The sequence below is a fragment of the Prionailurus viverrinus genome, chromosome B3, assembly GCF_022837055.1.
Source record: "Prionailurus viverrinus isolate Anna chromosome B3, UM_Priviv_1.0, whole genome shotgun sequence".
Classification (NCBI taxonomy): Eukaryota; Metazoa; Chordata; class Mammalia; order Carnivora; family Felidae; genus Prionailurus; species Prionailurus viverrinus.
The window spans coordinates 131,488,523-131,506,313 of record NC_062566.1 but is presented as its reverse complement, the minus strand read 5'-3'; the positions used below and the strand labels follow the sequence as shown (position 1 = coordinate 131,506,313).

The window sequence follows — 17,791 nt, the reverse complement described above, 5'->3', positions numbered from 1 at the left end:
CTGTTGAATCACTTTCCAAAATGGTGGCACCATTTTACATTCCCACAAGCAGTGAATGGAGGAGGTTCCTGGTTCCCACATCCTCACCAACACTTGTTATTGTCTGTCTAGCTGTGAATTGGTGTCTTGTGCTTTCAATTTACATTTCCCTAATAATTAATGATATTGAGCATCTTTTTATGTGCTTTTTAGCCATTTGTGTATCTTAGGTGAAATGTTAATTCAAATCCTTTATCCACTTTTGATTGGGTTGATTGTCTTATCAATGTTCTTTGCATATTCTAGATGCAAATTCTCTATCAGATACGTGTTTTGTATATATTTTCTCTTACCCTGTTGCTTATCTTTTCATTTTCTTAATGGTGTCTTTTGAAGCATTCAAGTATTTAATTTTGCTGATGTCCAGCGTATCAATTTTTTTGGCTTATGGACCTTACTTTAGGTGTCATATCTACAACATCTTTGCAGTTATAGCTCAAGGTCCTGAAGATTTTGTCCTAAGTTATCTTCCAAAAGTCTTATTGTTGTAGCCCTTACATTTAAGCCTATGACCCATCTTGAGTTAATTTTTGTGAGTGGTGTGAAATGAAGGCCCAAGTTCATCTTCTTGTGTGGATTGCCATATGGTCCCAGCACCATTTGTTGAAAAGACTGTTCTGTCCCTGATGTACAGTTGATCCTTGGAACAACATAGGTTTGAACGGCACAGATCCATTTATATGCAGATCTTTTTCAATAAATATGATATAGTACTATACAGGCATTTTCTCTTCCTTATGATTTTCTCAGTAACATTTTCTTTTCTGTAGCTTACTTTCTTGTAGGAATACAGTACATAATACATATAGTATGCAAAAGGAAGTAAAAGTCCTTCAACTTTTTCAAAATTGTTTTGGCTGTTCTTAGGTTTTTGCAATTTCCTATAAATTTTAGGATCATCTTGTTCACTTCTGCAAAAAAGCCTGCTGGTCATTTAAAAACATTTTTTAAATAGAATTAACTAAGTCTTCTCAGCCATGAACATGAGGTGTTTCTCTGTTTATTTTGATCTTCTTTAATTTCCCTCAACATTTTCAGATTTTCAGTGTACCAGTCTGACACTTTTGTTAGAGTTATTCTTAAGTGTTTTTATTTTTATTTTTTTTAAATGAACCTGGCTTCTGACAAAAGGAATAAATAATAGGATGGTTGTCACCAAGGGGAATGGGTGGGTATACCTGGTCACTTTCACTTTCATCATAAGAATAAGTTAAATCTGACATAATATTGGTTTGATTTTTTTTAATGAAAAGGAAAGCAAAGAACTATCTATATGACCTGTGTGTGCAATTTAAAGAATATTAATAATAATAATAATAATGAATACCTGTATCAGACTAAAAAAACCAAAAAACAAAAAACATTTCTAAGACCCTATGCCCTGTCTGATTCAGTCCCCCTCCCTTCCTGCCTGATGGCAAGCTCCTGAATTTTTTGTCAATCATTCCTTCACTTTGCTTTCTGGTTTTACCATATGTGTATTTAACTATAAACAACAAAATGTTTACTTTCGCCTGTTTTGGCCTTTATATAACTGTAATCATAGTGAATGCATTTTTGTGTGACTTATTCTTGTTTGCATTATGTTCCTGAGATTCATCTATTTGAAACATGGGTTGTATTCCTTCCTTCCATCCACCCACCCATCCATCCATTCATCCATCCATCAGAGCTTTATGGTATTCCATTATATGAGCATATGACAGTTTATTTTTTCCTATTGATGGTCCTTTGGGTTATTTCTTTTTCCCTTTCTTTCTTTCTTCCTTTTTTTTTTTCTTTTGCTATGAATAATCCTCTACTGCACAGGTTAGAGTTTTTTTAGGGTCTCGCTAGGAGCAGAATCCCTGGGTTGGAGGGAATGTGCTTCAAGTTGATTGGGTAATGGCAAGATATTCTCCCAAGTAGAATGCCAATCACACTAAACTTCCACCATCAGTGGATTAGTTTTCTAATGTTGCTATAACAAATCACTACGAGCTTAGTGGCTTAAAACAATGCACATTTATTTTATTTTATTTTATTTTTTTAATTTTTTTTTTCAACGTTTATTTATTTTTGGGACAGAGAGAGACAGAGCATGAACGGGGGAGGGGCAGAGAGAGAGGGAGACACAGAATCGGAAACAGGCTCCAGGCTCTGAGCCATCAGCCCAGAGCCCGACGCGGGGCTTGAACTCACGGACCGCGAGATCGTGACCTGGCTGAAGTCGGACGCTTAACCGACTGCGCCACCCAGGCACCCCAAAACAATGCACATTTATTATGTTACAGTTCTGGAGGTGAGAAACTTGAATGGGGGGGGTCTTACTACATTAAATCAAGACGTCAAAAGGGCTGTGTTCCTCTCTCGTGACTCTGAAGGAGGTGCCATGTTCTTACCTTTTCCAGCTTTTACGGGCTGTCCTCATTCTTTGGCTCATGGCCCCTTCCTCCATGTTCAAAGCCAGCAATGGCGCAATTGAGTCTTTTCTGACATTGTATCCCTGCAACACTGATTCACTGCCTCCTTCTTCTACACACAAGGACCCCTGTGACCACACTGGGCCCACTGGAATAATGCAGGATAACCTCCCTATTTTAAGGTCAGCTGATGAGCCATCTTAAATCCGTCTGTTTTAATTCCCCTTTCTTAGGTAGTGCAACATGGTCACCAGTTCTGGGGATTAGGAGGTGGACATCTATGGGGGCTATTTTCTTTCCTACGACTGTTAGTATTGAAGGTCTTCCCTGTTCCACAGAAACGGGGATTTAAACATTTTAGCAATTTGTATATGTATAAAATACTTATCTTAGTAACTATCTTAAAACAATCTGTTCAGATTTTCAGCTCCTCCCCCTCTCTGGGCTTCTCTAATTTTTCTGATTTCCCTGTTGTCCCTGCATGAAGCACCGTCAAGTTCTGGAGGCAGAGTGCCTGGGATATCTCGGTATGAGCTGGGTGGCTTGAGTAGGTCACCTTACCTCCTTAAGCTCCAGATTCCTCTCCTATAAAGTAGGGATCATTACCTTAGTCACGCAGCATTGCTATGAGAGTCACATGAAGTGGCGCCTAGAAAGTCTCAGCACGGTGCCTGACACGTACTAGAAAGTCAGTAAATGTATGAGATTTGTTAGGTATTGATTCAGTCACCCATTCATGAAGCAGCTCCGGAGTGCCAGACCCTGGACTCACTCGCCCAACGTTCAGAACTGTGTATTTAACACCCATCGCTAGCTGTGAAGTCCATTTGTTGTGAGGCATTTACACCGCCGGGTTTAATGCTCGATAAGCTTTATTGCCGTGCTATGTACTGTGTAGAATGTGATGTGTACTGAAGGTCCAGTTCCTAGAGCTCCCTTCCTCAGAGAGGCAGAGAGCTGGGCTCACTATGCTCTTCACGTGTGTCTGTTTGTTCGTGAAAGACACACAGGAGCAGAAAGTGAGAGAAGTTTTTCCTCACTGGCCTCAAATGATTCCCAGGTTCCGGAGTGGACCACGTGTCATCTGAAAAAGGAAGCAAAGAATGTCTTCACCCTTTTATGGACAAGGAATCACGTTAACAGAGTTTTTCTTTAAGCCCTAATGTTGTCACTCTTGCTATTTTTTTTTTTTTTTAACTAAAGAGTACATTTCCTCCTTTCAATACCTGAGCTGACCTTCTGAGTTTTCAATTCCATGAACAGCGACGATGGCAGCCAAAATTATTTGAATTGGAAGAATCCTGTCTGATACAAAACTAAGTTTTTAATCTGTGGTTCATCATTCTGTTTTTCAGAGCTAATTCTTTGCTTTCGGGAGACTTTTATGTGGTGTGGAAAAATGAAAGTAAATTCTTCAAGACTTTTTAAGGCCCTTGTTATCCATAGTGGTGGTGCTGTGCGTGCGTGTGTGTGTGTGTGTGTGTGTGTGTAACCCACATATATGCCAGCTACCAGGTGAATGAGAGTTTGGATAATGGGTATGAGGTAGGGAGTTAAAGAAAAAAAATTTTTTTTTTAATTTTTTTTTTTCAACGTTTATTTATTTTTGGGACAGAGAGAGACAGAGCATGAACGGGGGAGGGGCAGAGAGAGAGGGAGACACAGAATCGGAAACAGGCTCCAGGCTCTGAGCCATCAGCCCAGAGCCTGACGCGGGGCTCGAACTCACAGATCGCGAGATCGTGACCTGGCTGAAGTCGGACGCTTAACCGACTGCGCCACCCAGGCGCCCCGAAAAAAATTTTTTTAATGTTTATTTATTTTTGGGAGAGAGACAGAAACAGAGACAGAGCATGGGCAGGGGAGGGGCAGAAAGAGAGGGAGTCACAGAATCTGAGGCAGGCTCCAGGCTCTGAGCTGTGAGCACAGAGCCCAACGCAGGGCTTGAACCCACAGACCGCAAGATCATGACCTGAGCCGAAGTTGGACGCTTAATGGATTGAGCCACCCAGGTGTCACCTCCCTTAAAAAAAAGTTTTTTTTTTTTAATGTTTGAGGTGGGGAGTTTTAAAAATTGAGTTAAGGGGTGCCTGGGTGGCTCAATCGGTTAAGCATCTGACTTCAGCTCAGGTCATGATCTCATGGTTTGTGGGTTCAAGTCCCACAGCAGGCTCTGTGCTGACAGCTGGGAGCCTGGAGCCTGCTTCAGATTCTGTGTCTCCCTCTCTCTCTGCCCCTCCCCTGCTCACGCTCTGTCTCTCTCAAAAATAAAAACATTTCAAAAAATTAAAAATTGAATTGAAAAAAGACTAATGTATATGGTTTGAAATAATTTATTTTTAATTTTTTTGATTTTATTTATTTTTTGAAAGAGACAGAGTGTGCGAGCAGGGAAGGGGCAGAGAGAGAGGGAGAGAATCCCAAGCAGGCTCTGTACTGTCAGTGCAGAGCCTGACCTGGGGCTCTAACTCATGAACCATAAGATCCTGGCCTGAACCAAAACCAAGAGTCAGATACTTAACCGACTGAGCTACCCAGGCTCCCCTAAAATAAGTTAAATACTCGAACAATAAGGAGTGATTTATAACACGTGTTCCATGAGAAAGAACCGTGTTGCTCCTTAGAACTCCAAAATTGACCTCCTTCTGGGCAGAATCTAAAACTTGACAAAATCCTTTCTCCCAGGCGGATGCATGCCACGCCTACCAGATTGTTCACAGAAACGGGATTCCTGATGAACAGATCATTGTGATGATGTATGATGACATTGCCAACTCTGAAGAGTAAGTAGGGAGTGTTTTTGAACTTGGTGATGAATTCGGGATTTTTTTTTTTTTTAAATGCATACCCGCTCAAAGGAATCTTTAGAATTAATATTAGAATATAAACGTTAGAACGTGCACAGACTGGCAGATGAAATCCCACAGGGCTGCATCATGTAGAGCTTTGAACACAACTGTGCGGGGGGGGCACCCCGGCAGTGTCAGTTGGCATAGGAGCTGCTGAAGGGTGTTTGGGGCTGGTGGCTTTGGGAGAGTTTAAAGTGTAAGTTCCTTCTTGGGACACCTGGGTGGCTCTGTCGATTAAGCGTCTGACTTCAGCCCAGGTCATGATCTCACGGTTTGTGGGTTCGAGCCCCATGTCGGGCGCTATGCTGACAGCTTGGAGTCCGGAGCCTGCTTCTGATTCTGTGTCTCCCTCTCTCTCTGCCCCTCCCCCGCTTGCACTTTTCTCTCTCTCTCTCTCTCTCTCTCTCAAATAAAACGTCAAGAAAAGAATTTTTAAAAAAAAGCGTAGGTTCCTTCTCAGCTTGGAGAACTCACCACTGGGCTCTGCAGTGCTCATTCCCGACCTCCGAGCAGGGGCAGGCAGCACAGAGGGGTTGCCTCGGTGGCCCTGTGCGCAGGAGACTCTTACTTGTAGGCTGGATCCTACTGCCCTTCTTTCCGTGCTAATTTGCTTTTATTGTTTGTTGAATTCAGCTTTACAAATAGCCGTCTCATGCCTGCTTATCTGCCGTCTTGAGATCAGGAGCAGCACTATGGCTACTAAGCTGCACCGGTGCTAGTCTCCCCCACTCCTTGTTTTCCCTGCTGTGGCCAAGGACGGCTGATCACACGACAGCACAGAGTCCATTCTGAGCTTTCTCGCCTGAGCTCTTGTATTAAAGTCTTGTCTTCCGTCCCATCTTTTTCTGTAAAGAGTTTTGCTCTGAGAGATCTCTCGCTCGGGTCTTGCCCCCAGAAGGCCGTACGGTTCCCGCAGGAGGCCGGCCACACCTGTCATTTTCAGGGCAGCCCTTCACTGCTCCCACCAAGAACCGGAGAACTGTGGGCTGCCTGAGATCCCCAGGCTCTAAAGTCACTAGCACGTTGGCAGCTGTGCGGGTGATGAGAAAGGTCTCTGACAAACGTGGTCACTCACTGTTTTTGTACGTAACGGGGGCATAGTTTTGAAGAGAGATTTCAGAGCCATATCACACCACGCGCTTCAAATGTGTCCCTCGGTTTCTTTGTTTTCTTCAGCAACCCCACGCCAGGAATCGTGATCAACAGACCCAATGGCTCGGACGTGTACGCGGGGGTCCTGAAGGACTACACCGGCGAGGTGAGGGGTGCGAGGTTGGAGCCAGCAGGGCTTGTGTTCATTTCAGTGACAGTACGCCCCTCGTTCTCGCATTTCTGGGATCAGAACCTCGCGACACTGATTTCTGGGCGGTGCTTCGTGTTGCTATTAAGATTTGCACTTGAGTAATTTCTGAGAGTTTTGAAAGAAAGCTGAGGAAAGGAAAGGAAAAAAGCTAGAAGTAAGTTGTAGTCTACTGATCTTTAGTTTCTAGTCTTTTTTTTTTTTTTGTAAGTTTATTTATTTTGAGAGAGAAAGAGAGCGTGCGTGCGTGAGTGGGGGAGGGGCCGAGAGAGAGGGAGAGAGAGAGAGAGAGAGAATCGCAAAGCAGACTCCACGCTGTCAGCACAGAGCCTGACGTGGGGTTTGAACTTACAAACCTTGAGATCGTGACCTGAGCCGAAATCAAGAATCAGGCGTTTAACCAACTGAGCCACCCAGGTGCCCCATCTAGTCTTCTCCTTTAAGCCTGATAATGGATTTCCTTCAACAATACCTGATTTTCTTGAGATCTTAGCAGAGATCCTTGCTGCTAATCTGATTATAGAGCTGTGCTCTTTTCTGAAAATCGATTTTCTCAGCACCAGCCCTGGTGCAAAGAAAGCATCACTGGATTTTGCTGAGATAGTTTTTCATTAATTGTAATTGTGTATCACTTATGAATTATATCGCTCCCAATTGAATTCTGTCCCTCCCAACTGATTGAGGCTTTATCAATTGACACATTTTTGAAGATACCATAATGACTGCCACCTCATGGTTTTCCAGATCGTAGAGAGATCTCTTAGGAACTAATATTCTTGGTAATAAAGGAACATCTTATCTGAAATTCAGCAATTCTTTCAATTTTTTTTTTTTAAATTCCAGCACAGTTGAATTGAACACATCATGCTTGTAACATAGATGGTCTCATTTTTATGAAATTGTTTTTATATAGTGTGATAAAGAAATACCTGGAATCTTAGTGGTAGGGGGTAGGGTTTTTGGTGGGTTTTTTTTCCCCTTTGTACTTTTCTGTATTGCTTTATTTTTATTTTTATCTTTTATTTTAGAGAGAGCATGTACAGGAGAGGGGGGCAGAGGGAGAGAGAAAGAATCTTGAGCAGGCTCCACACTCAGCACAGAGCCCGACTTGGGGCTTGATCCCATGATCGTGACCTGAGCTGAAATCAGAAGTCAGATGCTTAACCGACTGAGCCACCCAGGTGCCCCTGTATTGCTTTTTTAAACGATCAGGCATCAGCATTATAAAATCTTTAAGGACATCAAGTGTCCTTGGGATTTGACCTCCTAGGCAACAAGCTGGATGCAAAGGGAGGCCCAGTGCTGGTGCTTCTCCCTTTCTGCTGTGCCTCTGAGGTGCTTTGCTCTTCCCTGGCTGTGTGTCCCTACCTACCAGCATCTTTGGGTTTCCGCACATGGACTCTGGGATGTTTAGGAAGGAAAGGCGGGCTCGCTGAGTTGCCATCAGCCAAAGGCAAGATGATATTTGAGAAGAGGTCATGCACAGGCCCCAGAAACACTGGCCTTGCTTTGGGTCTACCTTGGTTCCAAAGTGTTTGCTCTTAAACCTTGAGCCTCGGAGATCTGTGGACCGCAGGCTCAGGTCAGCTACAGACTCAGCAAATGCTCTGATTGAGAATGACACCTATGTCTGATTTTGACTCCCAAATTCTCTGTAGGATGTGACCCCAGAAAATTTCCTTGCTGTGTTAAGAGGTGATGAAGAAGCAGTGAAGGGCAAAGGATCTGGAAAGGTCTTGAAGAGGTAATGTCTGTTTTATAAAGGCTCCCACACTATCCTAATGACTTGGCCCCCAAATAGGTGTTGTTCTTTGCTCCCGTCCTGTTTACTCATGAGAAGTAACAGAGCGGGAGCTTTGTCCTGACTTACGACAGGCCGCACGGAAGTGATGGCTTCACTGGGGAGCGTATTTCTGTACTGAATTAACCCTAGGAGCCAGGGTCCTTCATTATCATTAATGAAATGTTCTCTGTCACTTGAAGCGACTGCTTTTTGTTGTCCACGATCCTAGGGCTGGTATTTTTCACTGCCAGCACAAAACACTGAGACAGGCGGGAAGCCCTGCAGCCGGTCAGGTTGTAGGGTCTGGCCTTCCAGTTCTGTGCTGTGTTCGAGGTCAGCCCAGTGGGGGGAGAGGCGTACATGCGTGTACACAGCTCTCACCTTTGTCCTGGGGAAAACCACCCCACTGCTTGCTGCCGGCTCTGGGTGACCGTGACCGATGGCTTGTTAGCATCTCTTGATGTAGCACTTTAAGTGATGTCAGGGACTTCAGTAACATGCCCTCAGACTCTCTCAGATCCTTGGCAAATGGTGCTGTTCCTTTCATGCCAGAAGGGAACAGTGGGCACAAGGATGGGCAGGTGGGCCGGGCACACAGTGGGCAGACTGCGTGCAGGCTGAGGGGCCTGGAAGGGAAGAAGTCTGAGCTGAAGGACTGTGTTCAGCTGTGTGTGCTGACCTCCTTCCCTCATCTTAGGGCAATCTGGTTGGAGAGCATGGCCGCTGGCATGAGGCCCGATTGCCAAAGGACTTCAGTGTTTGAAAAAAAAATTTTTTTTTAATATTTATTTATTTTTGAGAGAGACACAACACACACACACACTGAGTATGAGCGGGAAAGGCACAGAGAAAGAGGGAGACACAGAATCCAAAGCAGGCTCCAGGCTCTGAGCTGTCAGCACAGAGCCTGATGTGGGGCTTGAACCCACAAACCTTGAGATCATGACTTGAGCCAAAGTCAGACGCTCAACTGACTGAGCCGCCAGGCACCCCAAGGACCTCACTGTTTGAATCATGCCTGGTCCATAAGCCAAGCCACCCGGCAGATGTCTCCTCCCGGACTGTAACTCACAGCTCTGAGGCTCTGGGATGTGCCTTGTGGTTCAGGATCACCCTCAGCAGGAGCAGAGGGCACCACCCAACAGTAGACCGTAGTCCTGGAGCATCTTCTTACTTTTTTGATGGAGCAACTTTTCAGAGAAGTCGAAGTGAAATAGTGGAAATTTTGACCTTGTGTGTCCCGCTCTCTCGGCAGCGGCCCCCGGGATCACGTGTTCGTTTACTTCACCGATCATGGAGCTACTGGAATACTGGTGTTTCCTAATGACGACGTGAGTTTTCCTTAAAATTATAAATGCAAAGTAGGAGACTCGCAAACAAAACCTTGGCATTGACATGAAACCTGGGATGTGTGTTTCTCATGTCCTACCAGGGTTGGTTTCTGTGTGTGGCAGGTGAGTGTGGGGGACACACGTAGCGGCTTGAAATCTGTCTGGCAAGTTTTGCCTACATTTGTCTTCATATCTGAGCCTTAGTAAAAGGTCTCAGACCTGGGTGCATTGCAGTAGAGGCAGTAATAGAACACGGTCTCTGAACGCTTCAGACGAAGTGATGGAGGAGAGGGCACATTCTTGGCCCCTTTTTATTTTTTTTCTTTTAATATTTATTTATTTTTGAGAGAGACAGAGAGACAGCATGAGCGGGGGAGGGGCAGAGACAGAGGGAGACACAGAATCCGAAGCAGGCTCCGAGCTGTCAGCACAGAGCCCAACATGGGGCTCGAACCCACGAAGTGTGAGATCATGACCTGAGCTGAAGTCGGATGCTTAACCGACTGAGCCACCCAGGCGCCCTTCTCTTCCCCTTTTTAAATATTTGAATAAAACACATGAGATGCCACTTTGGGATAGTGCTGTTCACCGTGATTCTTTCTAAGGGCCGGTAAATAACAATTTACAAAGCATCATTAGGACTTTTTTAGGGGGGTTCTCTGGAGATGTTGGTCTGAATGTCCGTATTCTTACGTTTCAGCTTCACGTAAAGGATCTGAATAAGACCATCCAGTACATGTACAAACACAAAATGTACCAAAAGGTAACGTCAGCGCTTGGGGCAGCCTGCGGGGAGGAATACGAGGAAGGCAGTAGACACAGAGCCTGCCGTATACCGTGACTGCCCCAGCCCCAAATGGCTGTTACCTGGGGAGTCTCCTTGGGATCGGTCTTGACCGCTGGTTTCCCGGGATTAAACTGTTGTAATTCTAGGGCTTTAGCTGTTAGATCAGGATCACTGGAGCTCTTGTTAAAACAAAGTGTGGACCCCACCTCCAGAGTCTGACTTGGAGGCCTGGGGAGAGGCTTGAGAACTTGCCTTTCTGAGTTGAGATGGATACTGATGGTCCAGGGACCACTTTGAAGACCACTGTTCTAGCACTGACCTCAGCTGGGAGCAGCCGGGGAGGAAAACGCCATCGTCTTATTTTCACGTTGGCTGTCGCTCGCCCTTGTAGCACCCTTTATAGAAACTGACCAGCTCGAGCATGCACGTGATAGAAATGTGGAAAGAGGGCCTGCCGCACCGTCTCCCTGAACTGGACGGTGGAACAGTTTTCCTGGCATTATCTATGGCACCATTCGCTCTGCACCATTTCAACTAATGGATCATTTTCGTCTGTTAGCGATGAATAGGTTTGAGTCCTTCCGGTTTGCATGACAGCAGGTTCTGTAGCCTCCAGCAGCAGCCTCTCACGGCAGAGATCTCTCCCAGAAGCAAGAGTTAAAAGACCCTTAAGGATGGGACAGGAATGTGAGCAGAGCCCGCATTTGTGAGAGGTCCATGCCTGGCCAGGGTGTGAGGTCATGTGTCTCTTTCACCTCACAGATGGTGTTCTACATCGAAGCCTGTGAGTCTGGGTCCATGATGCGCCACCTGCCCTCCGACATCAATGGTATGTGGTGGTCGTGCTGGCCTCTGAGCCAGGCTGGGTGGGCAGGTTGCTCAGTGGCGCAGTCGGTCATTGATTCTGCCGACGTGAAGAACCGGGCGGTGTGTATAAGCAGGGGCTTAGGGCAGCCTGGTGCACAGAAGCGGGGGTGAGGGGTTTACTGTGGGCAGGAATAAAGAATAAATAAAGAATGTGATGTGAGCTTCATGGTGCTCTTCCAGGTTCTAGTAAAGCTACTTAAGTCCAAGATCACATAGCCTTTGGACCAGCTTCCGTCCCTTTGTGATGCACTGCTTGCTGGCCATCTGATCTTGGGCAGTTGACTTACCCTCTTTGGCCCTCAGTTACCCCCATCTGTGAAATGGGGATGAAGATGCTGTCTGTTGGGAGAGTTGCATTTTAAGTGATACCACTTGCCCAGCACAATTTTGAGCCCATAGCAGCTGGGTAGTAAACGGTAGCTATTGTGTATATTCAAAGTGTTCGTTTGTTTGGTAAATGTTAGCTTTCTCCAGAAATGAAATTAGGTACATGTTCTTCAAGTTTCCAGAGCTATTGAAATGGTTCAGATTATTCTAGAATCACTCAATATCCTAACAAGCACGCGGGCTGCTTATTACCGCCGGCCGCGTCCGTCAGCCAGCTTCTCTGTCTTCCCCATTTCATCTTAGGCAGTTGCTGTAAACAAGTGAGCAGGGCTGGGTACGGCTGTGTCTCTCTGTCCTGCCCGTGCTGTTGGCAGGTGGCGAGCTCTGATCACATCAGACGGGAGGGAGAGGCTCACGCATCGGGTGGGAGCCACGGCAGAGAGGAGAACATAATCAAAAGATGTCTTTAACTCCTACTAGTTTACGCGACCACGGCTGCCAACCCCACCGAGTCGTCCTATGCCTGTTACTATGACGAGAAGAGGTCCACGTACCTGGGGGATTGGTACAGCGTCAACTGGATGGAGGACTCGGATGTGGTGAGTCCCTAGGGTCCGGCCGTCCAGCTGAGGCTGAGCCGTCAGCTCTGACTTGTCAGAGGACTTCAACATTTGCATCTTTGCAGGAGGACTTGACCAAAGAGACCCTCCACAAGCAGTACCAGCTGGTGAAATCCCACACCAACACCAGCCACGTCATGCAGTATGGAAACAAGGTGAGAAGGGCAGCCTGGCCCCCCCGTGGATTCCCGAGCCTCAGGCTGACTCGCCTGGAACGTCGATCTCTTGGCGAAGAGACATGGGGACCCAGGGGAGAAATGGCCGAGGCGGCGATGTCCCTGCCTCTCAGAGCCAACTGCATCCTGGGCCCCGTGCCCGGGCTCTGGAGTCGGACCTTACCAGGCTCAAACTCGCAGAGTTGTGAGATTCGGGGCGAGCTCCTTAGCTTCGCCAAATCTCCCTTTCCTCCTTGGTCAGAGCCTCAGTGTACAATTAAAGAAGGTCGTGCACCCAAAGCACTGAACAGGGCTGGCACACACTAAGAGGTCTCTGGATTGAAAGCTTCTGCCTCCTAGGACCCCACATCCTGCATGTTGCACTTGTTACTTTTCACCCTTTGGCTAGAACTTAGGGACTTCCGCTCCCCCGCCCCCCCCCCCCTCCCCGCCACTGCCCAGAAGGGACCTAGGTGGTTAAATGGGTAAGATGATCAGGGCTGCCTAGACAGAGGTCACAGCAGGTGTCTGCTGAAGGCTTGGGCCTTACGTGCCACCACGGGCGGGTGTGGGGGAGGGGGGGGCAGCCCTTGGGATGCGCAGAGGAGGAGGTGGTCTGTGTACTTCTCCATGTGACCAGACACCACTCCCCAAGCGGCCTGCCGCCATCTGAGTGCTCGCCGGCTGAGACCCGTTCCTGTGATGCAAGCATGGGCCTTCTAGAAAAACTGGTGAGCTGGTCAGGCCAGCTGCCTTCAGCTCGTCCCTGACAGAGTGTGGACTGGGGCCTGGAGGCCACGAGACAGGCCTTCAGGATGCCACGGGCCTGGTCGGGCTTCTGAGTGGGGGTTCCGGAGCGGGGAGCAGAGAGAAGGCAAGGGGGGAGGTGACTTGGACGAGGCAGGGTCAGACGTGGCACCGCCCTGGCCGTGTGGGGGGTTCACGGGGGAGAGGGCACCCAGCCACAGCTCCTTGTCCCTGGCTTCCTGTTCACTTTGTGATTTCCTCGGCGCTGGCCTTTCCTGGTCTTGGTCGAAGAGGTATGATGGATCTTTGCCAAATGTTACATGTTTCTGTATATTTATTTTTTTGTCTTAGAACTTTTTTCGAGTATTGTTGCTTGGTTTAGGAACAAGAATACTTGTAGCATTTCTCTCCCTCTGATTGGGATCCAGTCTGGAGTGACCTGTGCAGGCAAACAGAGTCTGGCCATCGTGCTTGTTTGGCCCCGACTGTCAGCCGGACCCTCTGTGGCTTTAGCTCTGTCTCTCTCAGTGGACCCAGGCCTCAGCTGCAACCTGAATGGACGCTTTGCACTTTCCTATTCCTGGTCTCTAGGGACAGGCAGGTTAACATGGATAGGGGAGCACAACCCAGGTCGTCACTGGTTGAAACGACTCTGGCCCCAGCTCTGCATGACTGTGGAGTAAGGATTGTCTATATATGAAATAATTAGCAGTTCTCCTCCAAAGGATGCTGGATATTTATTTTATTTTATTTATTTATTTATTTTTTAATGTTTATTTTTGAGAGAGAGAGTGAAAATGGGGGAGGGGCAGAGAGAGAGAGGGAGACACAGAATCCGAAGCAGGCTCTAGGCTCCGAGCTGTCAGCACAGAGCCCGACGCGGGGCTCAAACCCACAAGGCACGAGATCATGACCTGAGCCAAAGTCGGACGCTTAGCTGACTGAGCCACTCAGGTGCCCCTAGATGCTGGGTATTTTTGAAGTTCATCATCGGTGGATTTCAGGAGCTCAAATGTGTTGCGTTGCTCACTGCTGAGGGCCAAGCCTCTGTTTTCTGGCTGTGACTGTGGCTGTTCGGTGGTCCTAAAACCACGTGGTGTGAACTGTGAGCCTCCCGCGAAGAGGCAGGACCCAGGGTATGTGTGGCACATCCACTCTTCCCACTCAGACTGGTTCTCTCCCTCTCTCCTCAGTCGATCTCTTCCATGAAGGTGATGCAGTTTCAGGGTATGAAACACAAAGCCAGTTCTCCCATCTCCCTGCCTCCGGTCAAGGACCTTGACCTCACCCCAAGCCCTGAGGTGCCCCTCACCATCATGAAAAGGAAGCTGATGAGCACCAATGATCTTCAGGAGTCCAGGAAGCTCGTGGAGAAGATCCACAGGCATCTGGATGTAAGTAGTGGTTAAAGGAACCATCTCCGGATACTGCTCCCAGCCTCACCGGGCAGCATGTATGAACTTGGTCTCTGCCTCCTGACAGTTATCCAGCATTGTTGGAGCCAGGTGACAGCACTCTGGGGCCACTCCGCCTGGCACATGGGGGTATGTGGGAAAGGAGACTAGTCTGTGCTCTGTGTAACAGAGGAGTGAGCAGCGGCTGTCCTCATCTTCATTGTTCATTAGTAAGCTGACCTTGACCTCTTTTTCTGTCCTGTATCCTGCCAAGAAGTCATGGCATGTGGGTGTTTCCCTTTTATACCTAGTTGCTTAGAAGACATTTTTAGTTTGCTACTTGAACACTAGATTAAAAATTTTTTTTTAATGTTTATTTATTTTTGAGAGAGAGAGAGAGAGAGAGAGAGAGAGAGAGAGCGAGCAGGGGAGGGGCAGAGAGAGGCAGACACAGAATCCAAAGCAGGCTCCGGGCTCCGAGCTGTCAGCACAGAGCCTGATGTGGGACTCGAACTCCCGGACCATGAGATCATGACCCGAGCCAAAGTCGGATGCTCAATCCACTGAGCCACCCAGGAGCCCCTGAACACTGAGATTTTAAAAATATTAACCGATTTAGAAATAGCAGTAATAAACTCATTTCGCGCGAAGGTATTTTTTTTTATTCATCATTTGGGAAGGAAACGATGCCCTGCTCTGTGCGCCTCTATCTGTCTGGTGGTTTCTGGAAGAGGCAAAGTGCCTGTGAACACACTGCGCCGTTTGTGGGACAACAGTCTACTTTGGCACAATTTCTCCGTCCCCCTCCTTTTCTCAGAGTGGGCCATGCCTGCTCTTCAGGTATTTAGATTTAAATGTTAACGTTGTGCGAGAAGACATCGGAAAGGCAGGTATTTCTAAAGGCTTCTAGCTGTTCCAGAAGCCTCGCGTGCACAACCTCTTGCCTTCTGTAGGACGCCTCCGTTGGCATCTCTTTCGACATCCTGGGTTAGAAGTTGCACAAAGAGAAGCCTTTAAATGGGCTCCTAACCTGATCCAGGGTTCCAAGAGAGACTGCGTTAAGTACGGTACATTTTGAAAAGGTGTGTTTCTTCACAGGCTAGGCATGTCATCGAGAAGTCAGTGCAAAAGATCGTCTCCTTGATTGCGAGGTCCGGTGCTGAGGCGGAGGGGCTGCTGTCTGAGAGGGCCGAGCTCACGGCGCACGACTGCTACCAGGCAGCCGTGTCTCACTTCCGCGCACACTGCTTCAACTGGCACTCACCCATGGTAAGCCCGGACCCCCGGGGGCCGCTGGCTGCTGCACCCTGCCTCCCCTGGGTCAACTTAGCCTTTCCCTGTGTCTTCAACCCCGAAAGCTAAATTAAGGTTGTCCACTAGAAATCACGTGGGATGCGTTGCCTTGTAGAAGGTTCCATCCAGGCTGAGGAAACAATGGACTCATTCAGAGGCCTTTGATGGGGACAAGAGGAGGAAGTTCAGCCAGATTCACTGACCATAAATCCTGGCCCCAGACACACTCAGTTGTTTTGTGGGTAGGAGCTTACCAGTCATGACTCAACTCCCATTTATATTTGACTGAAGGCGCATTCCTTCTCTGTACACTCGTGCTGTCCCGGCCAAACACCGGTCACATAGGCTTTCTCCCTTTCGGGTCTGTTCTGACCCCTCCCCAAGCCTTATTGTTGGAGTCAGGTGCTGGCCCGTGGAGGACAAGGTAACAAGCCTCTGCAGGTTGTAGAACGTCAGGTGGGAAGGCGCCTGTGGTCAGCGCTACGTGATGCCGGGATCCTCCTGCGGAAGGGGGTCAGCAAACCGGCCCACGGGCCAGATCCTACCCGCAGCCCGTTTTTATAAATGGTTATATTGGAACACAGCCCTGCTCTGATTGTGGCATCGTGTCTATGGCTGCATTCACACTGCAGCAGAATCGAGTAGTTCATACGGCCCACAAAGCCTGAAATATCTCCAATCCGGCCCTGTACAGAAAAAGTTCGCCGACTTCTGCTTTAGAGCTGTGCTCTCTGGTACGGTAATTGCCAGCCTCGTATGGCTACTTACATTTCAACTTCAATGAATTAAATTAATTCAAACGCAGTAAGATGTAACGCTTAGTTTCTCAGTGGCATCGGCCACATTTCAGTTGTACAGTTGCCACAGGCGGCCAGCGGCTGCCGAACTGGAGAATTTTGTAGAACGTTTCCGTCCTCGTAGAAAGCTTTGTCGGGCCGCGACGGGCACACCTGGTCATGCTTGAATGCTTCCAGAGATAGAGTCCTTGGCACTTCGGATGTAGCTCTCCATTATTTGGAAGCTCTCGATTTTATTTTTTCATTTATTTACCTTTGTAAGGGAAGTATTTTTCTTACCTATTAAATGATTTAAAAAATGTCCCCCTCGTTTAATAAATGCACCGTCTCCTGGTGGTGTCACTCTTTTTAAAAAAAATGTTTTTATATACGTATTTTTAATGCTAATGAATTTTTATGAAAACCACAAACACGGCCAGGTGAGAAATGAGCAAAGGAGCTAAATAAAAACTTCACAAAGAGAGACACCCAAGTAGCCACACACACAACAAAGCAGGCGCAGTCCCTCATTATTCATCAGGGAAATGCAAACAAACAAACAAAACAAAACACGAAAAAGGCAAATCTAACAGAATGGCTAAAATGAAAAAGACAGAAAACGATGGCTCCCGGTCATGACGAGGTGCGAATGGAAGTCTCATTCATTGCTGTTGGGAGTGGAAATTGGTCACCGTCTGCGGAAAACTGGTACCATTTATGGTAGATTTGCAGTTAGGCCTGCTCCATAACCCAGCAGTCCCACTCCTGAGTATATGCTGAACAGAAGTGTCCACACTTCTGTACTACGAGTCAAGTACAAGTACATTCCTAATAGCACTATTCGAAATAGCCAAATACTAGAACAGACATGTCCCTCAATTGTAGCACTGATTAAAAAAAAAAAAAAAAGAAAAGAAAACAAACCAGCACTGACAAATGCGGTCTATTCATATAATGAAATACTGTACAACCGTGAAAATGAACAAGCTCCTGCAACATACCACATGGATGAACCTCACAAATACAATACTGAGCAAAAGACACGGACCCAAAAATGTATATACAGCATGACTCCATTTACATAAAATTCAAAAACAGGCAAAATGAATCTTTGGTGTTGG

The 17,791-nt window shown here is 47.2% G+C and overlaps 1 protein-coding gene across 1 annotated transcript in view; it reads left to right on the top strand.

Annotated features, from left to right (window-relative positions):
• The window catches only part of LGMN (legumain), a 36,097-nt gene that overhangs the window by 16,420 nt on the left and 1,886 nt on the right, over positions 1-17,791 (top strand). Inside the window, exons 3-12 of the mRNA XM_047863212.1 lie at positions 5,127-5,224; positions 6,467-6,548; positions 8,249-8,334; positions 9,629-9,704; positions 10,405-10,467; positions 11,254-11,320; positions 12,166-12,284; positions 12,371-12,460; positions 14,401-14,601; positions 15,700-15,870. Coding sequence (XP_047719168.1) covers positions 5,127-5,224; positions 6,467-6,548; positions 8,249-8,334; positions 9,629-9,704; positions 10,405-10,467; positions 11,254-11,320; positions 12,166-12,284; positions 12,371-12,460; positions 14,401-14,601; positions 15,700-15,870 — 1,053 coding nt within the window. The remainder of the gene's footprint in view (positions 1-5,126; positions 5,225-6,466; positions 6,549-8,248; positions 8,335-9,628; positions 9,705-10,404; positions 10,468-11,253; positions 11,321-12,165; positions 12,285-12,370; positions 12,461-14,400; positions 14,602-15,699; positions 15,871-17,791) is intronic.